We start from the raw sequence: 13,235 nt of genomic DNA, 5'->3' as shown, positions 1-13,235 counted from the left end.
GGGCTAAAAACTCCCTCCCCTTTCCATTCTTCCTTCTGACTCTAGTTATCCTCCTTGGTAGTCCATTCAGCATACTTTGAGAAGTGGAAAGGCCTCAAGAGAGCAAAAGAAACAGTGTAGTGGTAGAGAGAAAAAACTGAGCAGCCACTGCTGGCAGTCCTGAAATGAGAACGAAAGTTCAGGTTCCCTGAAGAACCTCCTTTAGTCAACATGGCCAACACATTTCTTTTCACTAATCTTGTGTTTCCTCATTTCCCTCTTTTTTGAACTTTAGCAAATGGATTCTATTCTTATAGGACCATGCAGCACTTTTGTGCTCACTCTGTTATCTTCCCTTGTTTCAACTGCTTTTTGCCTTTTTAAAATCTACACTGGTCGATAAGTTCTCTATGGGTCCACTTTTTTCTTTTTGATACACGTTCTCTCTTTTTTCCTTCTTCATCAAAGTTGTGCTTACTTCTGTTTTCAAAATTACAGCTTCTTTGTTCTATTAGACTTTCAGTTCATGCCATGAGATATTACCTATCCTTCCTCTCAGCCTTCAGGTTATACTCTGCCCAGATCCAGGATGTATGTGATACCTGATTCACTAACAGCATGGTGGAATGATGATAATTGATAACAGGGCTTTAGGGCTTCCAAATTACCAATAGGTCACCTCATCTGTTCCTAGCAGCAATCTTATAAGATAGATGCTATTATTATCACCACTTTATACATAAAGAAACTGAGGCTGGAAGGAGGTAAGTGACTGACTTACCTTGGGTCAAACAGCCAGTAAGCATCTGACGTAGGATTAAAACCTCAGACTTCTTGACACAGAGACTAGCTTTCTATCCACTATGCCACCCACATGTGAGTGATTCGGAAGCAGATGGCCACAGCTCAAATGGGACTCAGTTTCATTCTCTGTAAAATTAGAGGCCAAACTAGATGGTCCCTGTGCTCTCTTCTAGGGCAGCTAGGTAGCACAGTGGATAGAGTCCCGGGGTCTGGAATGGAGTCAGAAAGGCTCATCTTCTTATGTTCGTTCAAATCTGGCCTCAGACATTCATTAGCTGTGTGACCTTGGGCAAGTTATTTAATCTTGTTTGAGTCAGTTTCCTCATCTGTAAAATGAGCTGGATAAGGAAATGGCAAATTACTCCAGTACCTTTGCCAAGAAAACCCCAACTGGGATCACAAAGAGTCAGACACCACTGAAGAAAATGAATGAACAAGTGCTTCTTTTCCTTCTAAGTCTATGATTCCATTAGCCTGTGGAAAACTCTAAAATTAACTATTTGCTTCCCTTTAAAGTTCCCATCATTTCTTTTCCATCAACTAGTTCCTCCTTATTGGTGAGATCATGTCCAGGATACAAATTTTTCTCAATGGTCTCTACACCTTTTTTGAAGGATACAATTATCATTAAGTCAAAGAAATTATTAGTCCTCTGCTTTTGGCATACAATAAGTTTTTAAAAATATTAATTGAATGTTAAATTTCCAGACTATTAAAGTTAAAAATAGCACAGCTACTACTCAACACAGCAGCAGCCCTTCTTCCTCCACAGTGATCAGCTATGACCCCTGACTCCCCAGCAACCATGTCGAAGGGACCCGCAGTTGGCATTGATCTTGGCAACACTTACTCCTGTGTGGGAGTCTTCCAACATGGGAAAGTGGAGATCATTGCTAATGACCAAGGAAACAGGACCACCGCAAGCTATGTCACCTTCACCAACACAGAATGTTTAATCAGTGATGCTGCAAAGAACCAAGTTGCAATGAACCCCACCAACACAGTTCTTATGCCAAATGTCTGATTGATCGCAGATTTTATGATGCTGTTGTACAGTCAGACATGAAGTATTAGCCTTTTATGGTGATGAATGATGCAGGCAGGCCTAAGGTCCAAGTGGAGTACAAAGGGGAGACCAAAAGTTTCTATCCAGAAGAAGTATCTTCTATGGTCTTGACCAAGATGAAAGAAATTGCTGAAGCTTACCTTGGGAAGAATGTTACAAATGTTGTGGTCACAGTACCAGCCTATTTCAACGATTCCCAATGTCAGGCCACCAAAGATGTTGGAACCATCGCTGGTCTCAGTGTGCTCCAAATCATCAATGAGCCCACTGATGCTGCTATTGCTTATGGCTTGGACAAAACGGTTGGTACCAAGAGAAATGTGTTGATCTTTGACCTTGGAGGTGGTACTTTAGATGTCTCCCTTCATATCATTGAAGATGGCATCTTTGAGGTCAATGCCACATCTGGGGACATCCACTTAGGTGGGGAGGACTTTGACAAACAAATGGTCAACCATTTCATTGCCAAGTTCAAGAAAAAACACAAGAAAGACATCAGTGAGAACAAGAGGGCCATTCGCCGTCTTCACACCACTTGTGAACGTGCAAAGTGTACCCTCTCTTCCAGTACCCAGGGTAGTATTGAGATTGATGCCCTCTATGAAGGTATCAACTTCAATACATCAATCACTCCTGTTCTGAAGAGCTGAATGTTGATCTCTTCTGTGGCACACTGGACCCTGTGGAAAAGGCCTTAAGAGATGCCAAGCTAGATAAATCACAGATTCATGACATCATCCTGGTGGGTGGTTCTACTTGAATCTCCAAAATCAAGAAGTTTCTGCAAGACTTCAATGGCAAGGAGCTCAACAAGAGTATCAATCCTGATGAGGCTGTTGCTTACAGTGGAGCTGTCCAGTCTCCCATTCTGTCTGGAGATAAATCTAAGAATGTGCAGGACTTGCTGCTGTTGGATGTCACTCTTCTTTCCTTTGGCATCGAAACTGCCGTTCTGATGAAACATAGTACAGCCATCCCCACCAAGCAGACACAGACCCTTACCACCTGTTCAGACACCCAGTCTGGTGTGCTTATTCAGGTTTTTGAAGATGAGAGAGCAATGACAAAGGGTAACAACCTGCTTGGCAAATTTGAGCTCACAGGAATCCCCCCAGCACCCAGGGCCATTCCTCACATTGAAGTAACATTTGACTTTGATTCAAATGGCATCCTCAATGTTTCTGCTGTGGATAAGAACACAGGCAAGGAGAACAAGATCACCATCACCAATGACAAAGGACATCTGAGCAAAGAAGACCTTGAGCACATAGTCCAGGAGGCTGAGGATGAGAAGCAGAGAGACAAGATGTCTTCCAAGAACTCTCTTGAATCTTACCCTTTCTACATGAAGGCTACCGTAGAGGATGAAAAACTGCAAGGCAAAATTGGTGATGAAAAGAAACAGAATATTCTTGACAAATGTAATGAAATGATCAGCTGGCTAGATAAGAACCAGACTGCTGAGAAGGAAGAATTTGAGCATCAGCAGAAAGAATTGGAGAAGGTCTGCAACCACATCATTATTAAGCTGTAGCAGAGTGCAGGGGGCATGCCAGGAGGCATGCCTGGTGGGTTCCAAGGGGTGGAGCAGCCCCATCTGGAGGTGCTTCTTCTGGACCCAGCATTAAAGCGGTCAGCTAAGCACACCAGAAAAAAGAGCATTCCATACATCTTTCCAAAAATTGAAAGACTCAAATCTGTAGCCATGGCTGTAGCAGTTTAAAAGTAATCTTTAAGCTACTGTGTGCATCTGGGCATCCTGGATACTTGATTATGTGCAGAGGGAGAGAAGTGAACAACATTGTACTTCATCAGTACTGTAAACAAGTGGAAATGCAACACCTGTCCTGGAAAATAAAATCTATTTAAAATTGAAACCATAGAAAAATACACAGCTATTAAGATTATTCATGTAGGTCAGCTAACATGGTATAATTAAGCCCCCTGAGAAACACCACCACACTTTCTGCCCCCATTGCCCCATTATAACCACCAACTACTTTGACAAAATAGAAATATTTTGTGTTAAGATCTTACAGCTGCAAGAGACCTTGGGGATAATCTAATCCAATGTCTTGTCTTACAGATAAGGAACCCAAGTCCCAGAACAACTGAATTACTTGTCTGAACACAAAAGCTAGCTAGTTAGTAGTAAACACAGGATTAATACTCACCCCTCCTAATTTCCAGGTCAGTACTCTGTCCAATTCATTACATTCTATCTCCTACTGCAGAAATGTAAACCAGGTTTGTTTGGGAACCTTGATCTTTGTACTTAAAAAAAAAAGTTCTTTGAAAGTGTCTTTGAAAGTCAAGCAGTAGAGGCATTATGGAGTCATAAACTATTTTGCGAAGCCAACAATTAAATTTTAAGCCAATTTAAAGGTTGTGAATTATATGTGATTGCCAAGATTTTTGAAGGTAATCTAGGACATGTGTCTAATGCAGTGCTAATCTTTTTATCACTGTAAGATTATACTTTGGAATCAGCATCCTGGAATTGTCACCTAAAAATACCCTTAGTTTTTATAATCATCTTTACCATGGCACAACAGAAGGACAATTAAAGGCAGTGATTACCTTTATTATTTTTATTATCATTACCGTTGGTTCTGCTCATGAGTTCTGTGACTTGCTTCAGAATTGAAATGCTGCTTCTGAGGAAGCTTACCAACCTAAGTAAGTGAGCCTGTATCACTTTGCCTTCACATAGCTTGTGCTCTGAACCTTTGAGTTTGGGGAGCAGTACTAAAAGAAACTCTTTATAAAAGAGCTATTAGTCTTGTGCAGTCGAGGACTTGACAACTCATGAGGTTACACAGACCATTACATTACCAACATCACTTCCAATTCTTTTGGCATCTCCTCTAGCAACTCAGGAGAAATCCCTGAGCTGTTTTTTTTCTAACCTTTAACAGATTAGGAAAAAGAAATCTTTGTTCAGGATGTTTTTCCTTAAGTGCATTCTTTAAAGGGCTATATTTTTATGCTATCTCCATAATTCAGATGGGAAAAATCAGTAAAGGCAGTTAGCAAAAGCATTTTCTTTAGCATATTACCTTTTAGAAAGTACCTTTTGTCAATCAAAATTTATCCAAATGAGACTAAATACATTTCGCCTTTGCAGAAGTATTCTGAAATAGGCTAGATTTGAAACTATAGATGATATTTAAAGAGCTATTTCTCTTTGATTCATTTTCTTCAATTACTCTGATCTATGATCTCACTGATACAGGTTTTCCCTTTGATTACAAATATACTATTCATTCTTGTCTGCCTAACGTGTGCAAACACTTGTTCAAATCCTCTGATAAGTTTGCCACAGAGGATCTGCCTAATGTGCTGGAGGCCTTCCTGCTTTTCTCTTGGGATACTAGCAGAGTACATAGGCTGTCCACCTGTTATTTCCTCACTATGCCAGGTGAACAGCTCAATCAATCTATCACAAGCATTTATTAAGAGCTTCTTGCAGGGCATGAGGGTAAATCCCTGAAATCTGGGCTACTGGGGAGGCCAGGATATCTAATGAGCCCTGGATGGCCCCTGCACTTTCAGCCTGGGCAACATAAGGACACCTAGTTAAAACAAAGTTTGCTGCTTGTCAGGCAATGTGCTAAGTGATGGTGACACAAAAAAAGACAAAAATAGTCCCTGCCTTCAAGGAGCTCTCATTCTAGTGGGGGAGACAATAGCGTAGAAACGTTTAGCTGATGCCATGCTTTAAGTCTCCTTTGTAGTTCTGTATTTTGGTGTATTGCACCTTGCTCAGGCTCATCATGCATCTCTCCATTGCTCTTTTAAGCAGAGGGATTTTTTTCTTCAGAGACTAGTGTTCTGTAATTGGTAACTATATAACACTAGTAGAATATTGGTATTTTTAAAATGGGTGTTTGTTTCCAGGAGAAAGAAGGGAAAGGAGCTTTGTAACTTCCCAAAAGCAATCTAGCCCAGTTTTGAGTGAATAAAAATCCATCCCTGTTTCCAGGCAGACAATGTAATTCAGCCATACATTCACATACATTAACAAAGCTCATAAGTTGAGATAGTCTTAGGATTTGAAATTGATCGTATTTCAAAAGGAGTAAAAATAATCGTATCTGCTTATGATGAAATGTAGCATAGCACAAGCACTGTATGTTTGTGGATTTAGAATATATTTTTTGTCTCAATATTTCTATATATTTTTCTAAACTAAATTTAATCTGAGTAGATATTGCTAAATATTTAAATTTTTAAAAATAAAAGTCAAATATTTCTTTATTAAAATTTGATTTTGTTTGTTGTAAACATCTTTATAATTAAAACATATATAGCTCTACCAGCTAGGTGAGACAAAATTCCAGATTGAAAGGTATGAGCAAGAATAATACCAGCTACCATTCACAACAATCCAGTGAATTGGGTAGTCAAAGTATCATTTTACTAATGAAACCTTTTAGGTTCAGAGAGTTAAATGACTTCTCCAAGATTGCATGCACAGTGTCTGTCACATAGTTGGTATTTAATAAATGCTTATTGACTGACTGATGTGGATAGTGTTCAGGATAGTCCTGACTCGAACCACTCCACTAGTGTTTTATGTTCAGTATTGGAATGAAATGAGATCCTTACAGGTCATTCAAATATTTTTTTAAAAAGAGACTTAGTAAGCCTTAATCAGCCAATTGACTAATATTTATTAAATGTCTCCTATGTGCCAGGAACTGTGCTAATTGCACAAAAAAGTATTCAAGAGGGATATGAACTGAAGATTCCCCAAGATTATTCAGCTAACTAAAGCTCCTGCCTCTGTGTTGCACTCCGTATCCAACAGTCAAGCGGGACTGAAGTTCATTGTGAAATGTTTTATACTCAGGTGCCCAGAAAGTGATGACAGCAGCTTGAGCCTTTCATCTTCTGAGCCAGTCAGATTTCCAAAATGATTTCTATATCTTTAAAGAAAAACTAGCCTAACTTTCTTTGAGGTAATAAAGGATGTTCTTGTAAATGTTTAAAAACCAGCTCTCTAGGGTAAAGATGTATTCACGACACATTTTTAGGTTTAATTTGTATTATTAATATTTTAACCTTCACTTTCTTAAATCTACACAGTCAACACAACAATGAATCAATCTATAATTTGTAGCATTTGGTGATTTCCAAATGTTAATTCTTCACACCAAAATTTTAACAATCAGCTCTCTAGATACAGTATGAGTTGGCTCAAGCACATCCCTGAGTGTGTGAGATTGTAATATTGATCGCATCAGAGCTAACAATCCAGAGAATTGGGATCTAAGCATTTCCCCGCACCATATCAGAACAGTATGCTTTCTTTTATCTCCTTACAACCCTCTTTTCCCCATCACACACATACCCCAAATTTATTGCCTCGGCTCCATTTGGAGCTGTTTCTAAGAAATGGTCTTCTATATTAGGATGAAAGACAAGTCTGCTACCAGAAAATAGACAATAAAAAACCACAGAGCTGACCTCCATGGAGGTTAGACAGTGTTGTTACTGAGACTGGGCTTAGATGCCACCCTAATACAATAGATGAAAAAGGTATTTTACAGAAAAGTATAGAATTACCAAAGGAGACTGAGACAAGTAAAAGAGTTGGATCAAGGTTCTACATAAACTGTGTTAACCAAGTTAACTTTAATTAAGACAAAATATGTGTCCTCAGTAAAATAGTTTCTTGGTTGCGTTTGGTTTCTCAACCAATTTCTTGCTTTTGTGAATTTATTCTATTCGTCTTAAATTTCTAGCATTCTTTTTCTATAATACATACAGAAAAATTGAAAATTCATAATATGTAGGAACCATGGTGCCCTTCCCCTTAGAAAAGAGTCTTACTTATCATATAATAACTTAGATTCCTGAAAAGGTAATGTGTTCCTATACTAGTTGTTAAACAGGTAGGTCACATTCAAGTACAAGGCTAACCCTAGACAAAAATGTGACATAATAATATGTCCAAGAATGGATACGTAACTGTAATGTTAATACAATTTGAATATATTTCCTGCCCATTAATAAGGGTCAAGTGGAGCCGATTAAGAGCAGCTTGATTAGGGGAGGCTTGTTTGTAGGAAGGCCTCACCTTTTGCTAATTACTAATTAAGCACTGAGTCACAAGGTTTGTGATGCCCTCTGGCTCTAAAAAGGGTATATATACTCTGAGGTTAGCATTTTACTTTGGGCCTCACTCATTGGAAGAGTGTTCATGTGATTTTGCCAGATGAGATTCTGGGTAGCTGTTAGTGCGCACCGCACCCCCCCCCCCTCCGCCACAGCTTTGCAAACCCAGATATTGTCGCTACTCTCTCTGATAACTATGTATGTGTAGTGTTGGTCAGACAGTTGGATATGTCTGTTGATCTGTGCTAACTTCTCGACATCCCTGTCTCTTCATCTTTGCTGTTTGTAATTTCTGCTTGTAATTTATATTTGTATTTTCTCTGAAGTTCAGGATGCTGATTTTTCCTATGAACTAAGTGAACGATATATATGTTTAATTTAAGTAAGATTGTTGACCCCTTTAAAGCTGCTTTCCTTTACAAAAGCAGATCAAAGAATCTGTGCAAGGAGTGCTCCTGTGCGCTGGTCTTACTCTTCCCCAGCAACTCCAAGTAGCATTGCTGTTACAGTAATATGTAAGTTTTTGCCTGCTTTTATGATACCTCCCCTACATATTCCTTATCATCCAGAGTCCTTCACCTGCTAGTTTTCTCTCAAGGTTCCAATCCCTGCTCAAGTTTTAACAGTAGGGTATTATGACCAAAAATTCTACAAGGACCAATAACTAAAGCCTCTAACAGTGGAATTCCAAACAGCTTGAGAGTAAATGGGAGAGAGATTTTGAGCAGGGTAGGGACCTAATGAATCACATCACGTAAGTCATGACTCGCTCATGTGGTTGCTTAAGTTTACTCTTACAAGAAACAGGATAGAGAAACTCTTTAGTGAGGTATTACAAACCCATAGAAGGAAGGAAAAACAGAGAGAAGGTCTGAAACCATCTGATATGATTTCCCTTATCTCTCCTCCTTCAGACTTGCAAACCTCTCTACTCTCTGTTAAATTTCTTTCTTTCCAGTTTCAGTCATTTAGTCAATAAACATTAAATACCTATCTTATTGTCAGGCCCTCTGATAAAGCTCTAGGGATACAAAGAAAGGCAAGAACTTGTTGCTGTTCTCAAGGAGCTCACAGTTTTAAAGGGGGCAGGGGAATAAAATAGAATCTAGATAGCCAGTGAATTTCACTTCAATTCCTAAGAAAATTCAAGAAGAGATTATTAAAGAGCTCTTAGAAAGATAATAGGTGATTATAAAGAGTTTATAGTTTCATCATGAACAGACAAAATCAAACTAACCTTATCTCCTTACTGAGATTACTAAAATGATAGTTGAAGAGAATCCTATGAATATCCCTAGATTTAAAAAAAATAATTGATTAAATATTGCCTAGATTTTGGAAACACTTTTGATAAATAATGCTACTTTTAAAGAAGATGAAGAGATATGGATTAGATAATAATTTAGTCAGATGGATTTAGAACTAATTGGATGCCCAAATTCAAAGACTTCCTATTAACATTTGAATTTCTTTTTTTGTGTGTTGTGAATTTTTTAAAATTTATTTGATATATTAAGTTTTCAGCATCGATTTTCACAAGAGTTTGAATTACAAATTTTCTCCCCATTTCTACCCTCCCCCCCCCCAAGATGGCATATATTCTGGTTGCCCTGTTCCCCAGTCAGCCCTCCCTTCTGTCACCCCACCCCCCTCCCATCCCCTTTTCCCTTCTTTTCCTGTAGGGCAAGATAAATTTTTACACCCCATTGCCTGTGTATCTTATTTTCTAGTTGCATGCAAAAACTTTTTTTTTTGTTTTTGAACATCTGTTTTTTTTTTATTTTTAATTTAAATTTATTTATTTAACATATTTAGTTTTCAGCATCGATTTTCACAAGAGTTTGAATTACAAATTTTCTCCCCATTTTTACCCTCCCTCCCACTCCAAGATGGCATATATTCTGGTTGCCGTGTTCCCCAGTCAGCCCTCCCCTCTATCACCCCACTCCCCTCCCATCCCCTTTTCCCTTCCTTTCTTGTAGGGCAAGATAAATTTCTACGCCCCATTGCCTGTGTATCTTATTTTCTAGCTGCATGCAAAAACTTTTTTTTTTGTTTTTAAACATTTGTTTTTAAAACTTTGAGTTCCAAATTCTCTCCCCTCTTCCCTTCCCACCCACCCTCCCTAAGAAATCAAGCAATCAACATAGGCCACATGTGTATCATTATGTATAACCCTTCCACAATACTCATGTTGTGAAAGACTAACTATATTTTGCTCTTTCCCAACCGATCCCGCTTTATTGAATTTTCTCCCTTGACCCTTGTTTGTTTGTGATTACCTGCACCCCCATCTGCCCTCCCCTCCATCATCCCCCCCCTTTTTATCTTCCTCCCTCTTCTTTCCTGTGGGGTAAGATACCCAATTGGGTATGTATAGTATTCCCTCCTCAGGCCAAATCTGATGAGAGCAAGGTTCACTCATTCCCCCCTCACCTGCCCTCTCCCCTCCTGTAACCAGAATGGCCTTTGTTTTCTTTGAATGACTCAGCTTACCTCATTGAGCCTCTGGACACTGTGGCTTGCTCTTCCGGGGAAGGAAGCCCAAAGAGCATTCCAGGAAGCAGACAACTTCCTGTGTGATGAGTCATGGGGCTGGCTGAGGGGAGGTGTTAGCTCCAGAACCTGTTCTACGCTAGGGGGAGGGGCCAAGTCAAGAACCAATCGGCCCTGGTCATTCAGGCGGTGCTTGATGATGTCAAAAACCCTATAAGAGGGGAGAGGACAGCTTGAAGCTCTCTCTTTCCTCTTCAGGTTGGTGTTGGAAGCAGCGGCAAGCAAGTGTGACTGTGGGCCAGCCCTTGCTCTCGGGCCGAGCCCAGATGTTGGTAACTATGAATTGTACTGGGTCTGTCTGTTGATATTTGTAATTTGTTTATATTTTGGTTTTGAGGTTCGGGGTGCTGGTTTGCTTTTTCCCCCGAACTAAATGAATGTTTTGAACCTCAGGGTGCTGTTTTTTTTTTCCCCTGAAGTAAGTCAATGAATCTGTATTTGGTCTGTCTCTTGATGCTTGTCTGTATACTCCCCTGAACTAACTGAATGCTAACTGAATGCTGGCATTTTCCCCTGAACTAAATGGATGTTGTCTGTATGCTAAGTGAATGCTGGAATAAAGTAAGCTGGTCATCCCTTTCACCGTGCTTTCCTTGTTTAAGCAGATAAAAAGAACCTGTGCTTTCCCGGCAGCTTCCTGGGTGCCGGCTGTGGGGGAGGGATCTTACGCCCCCACCGAAGCTGCTAGCTGGGTTGTTAAAACATCTCCTCTCAGAGAACTGCTTTTTCTTGCCACTTTTATGTGAGATAATCCACCCCATTCTATCTCTCCCTATCTCCCTGTTTCAGTATGTTCCTCTCTCATCCCTTAATTTGATTTTATTTCTTTTAGATATCTTCCCTTCATCTTCAACTCACCCTGTGTCTGCTCTCTCACTCTCTCTTTTATATATGTATATATATATGTATATATATATATATATACACATACACATACATATATATGTATATATATATATACACATAGATATATACATACATACACATTCACATATATATATATATACATATATATATATATATGCATATTCCCTTCAGCTACCCTAATACTGAGGTCTCATGAATCATACACATCATCTTTCCATGTAGGAATGTAAACAAAACAGTTCAACTTTAGTAAGTCCCTTGCAATTTCTTTTTATTGTTCTTTTTCTTGATTACCTTTTCATGTTTCTCTTGATTCTTGTGTTTGAAAGTCAGATTTTCTATTCAGCTCTGGTGTTTTCACTGAGAAAGCTTGAAAGTCCTCCATTTTATTAAAAATCCATATTTTGCCTTGGAGCATGATACTCAGTTTTGCTGGGTAGGTGATTCTTGGTTTTAATCCTAGCTCCATTGACCTCCAGAATATTGTATTCCCAGCCCTTCGATCTCTTAATGTAGAAGCTGCTAGATCTTGGGTTATTCTGATTATGTTTCCACAATACTCAAATTGTTTCTTTCTGGCTGCTTGCAGTATTTTCTCCTTGATCTAGGAGCTCTGGAATTTGGAGACATTATTCCTAGGAGATTTCTTTTGGGGATCTGTTTGAGGAGGAAAATGGTGGATTCTTTCAATTTCTATTTTGCCCTGTGGCTCTAGAATATCAGGGCAGTTCTCTTTGATAATTTCTTGAAAGATGATATCTAGGCTCTTTTTTTGATCGTGGCTTTTAGGTAGTCCAATAATTTTTAAATTATCTCTCCTGGATCTATTTTCTAGGTCAGTGGTTTTTCCAATGAGATGTTTCACATTGCCTTCCATTTTTTCATTCCTTTGGTTCTGTTTTATAATATCTTGATTTCTCATAAAGTCACTAGCTTCCACTTGCTCCAATCTCATTTTTGAGGTAGAATTTTCTTCAGTGGTCTTTTGGACCTCCTTTTCCATTTGGGTAATTCTGCCTTTCAAGGCATTCTTCTCCTCATTGGCTTTTTGGAGCTCTTTTGTCATTTGAGTTAGTCTATTTTTTAAGGTGTTATTTTCTTCAGTGTATTTTTCAGTATTTTTTTCAGTCTCCTTTAGCAAGTCATTGACTTGTTTTTCATAGTTTTCTCGCATCCTTCTCATGTCTCTTCCCGATTTTTCCTCTACTTCTCTAACTTGCTTTTCCAAGTCCTTTTTGAGCTCTTCCATGTCCTGGGACCAGTTCATGTTTTTCTTGGAGGCTTTTGGTGTAGGCTCTTGCACTTTGTTGACTTCTTTAGGCTGTATGTTTTGGTCTTCTTTGTCACCAAAGAAAGAATCCAAAGTCTGAGACTGAATCTGGCTGAGTTTTCGCTGTCTGGCCATATTCCCAACCAACTAACTTGACCCTTGAGTTTTTCAGCGGGATATGACTGCTTGTAGACTAAAGAGTTCTATGTTCCAAGTTTGCGCCGGATGCGCCAGCTCTGCCACACCAGCACTCTTCCTTCCCCAAGAACCCCCAACCCTGACTGGGCTTAGATCTTCAGCAGGCTGTGCACTCCTGCTCTGATCTGCCACTTAATTCCTCCCACCAGGTGGGCCTGGGCCTGGAAGCAACTGCAGCTGTAGCTGCCCCACCTCAGCTGCCCCGGGGCGGTGGCTGAACCTCGAACTCCTTCCACTCCCGCAGCTTTTCCAACTAACCTTCTCCACTGTCTTTGGTGTTTGTGGATTGAGAAGTCTGGTAACTGCCACAGCTCACTGATTCAGAGCGCTAGGGCCCGCTCCACCTGGCACCTGGTCTGGTTGGTCCGCGCC

General features: G+C 39.6%; 1 protein-coding gene across 1 annotated transcript; it reads left to right on the top strand.

The window, feature by feature from the left end:
* Positions 1-1,869: 1,869 nt before the first annotated feature.
* Positions 1,870-3,964, top strand: LOC118833198 (heat shock cognate 71 kDa protein-like). Its single transcript, XM_036740579.1, has 3 exons — positions 1,870-2,455; positions 2,638-3,270; positions 3,936-3,964. Exons 1-3 carry the CDS (start codon positions 1,870-1,872, stop codon positions 3,962-3,964), a joined length of 1,248 nt encoding a protein of 415 aa, XP_036596474.1.
* Positions 3,965-13,235: the final 9,271 nt, after the last annotated feature.

This window comes from Trichosurus vulpecula, assembly GCF_011100635.1.
Source record: "Trichosurus vulpecula isolate mTriVul1 chromosome X unlocalized genomic scaffold, mTriVul1.pri SUPER_X_unloc_3, whole genome shotgun sequence".
NCBI classification, from domain to species: Eukaryota; Metazoa; Chordata; class Mammalia; order Diprotodontia; family Phalangeridae; genus Trichosurus; species Trichosurus vulpecula.
The sequence above is the reverse complement of the archived record's forward strand: the minus strand, read 5'-3'. Positions and strand labels throughout refer to the sequence as shown.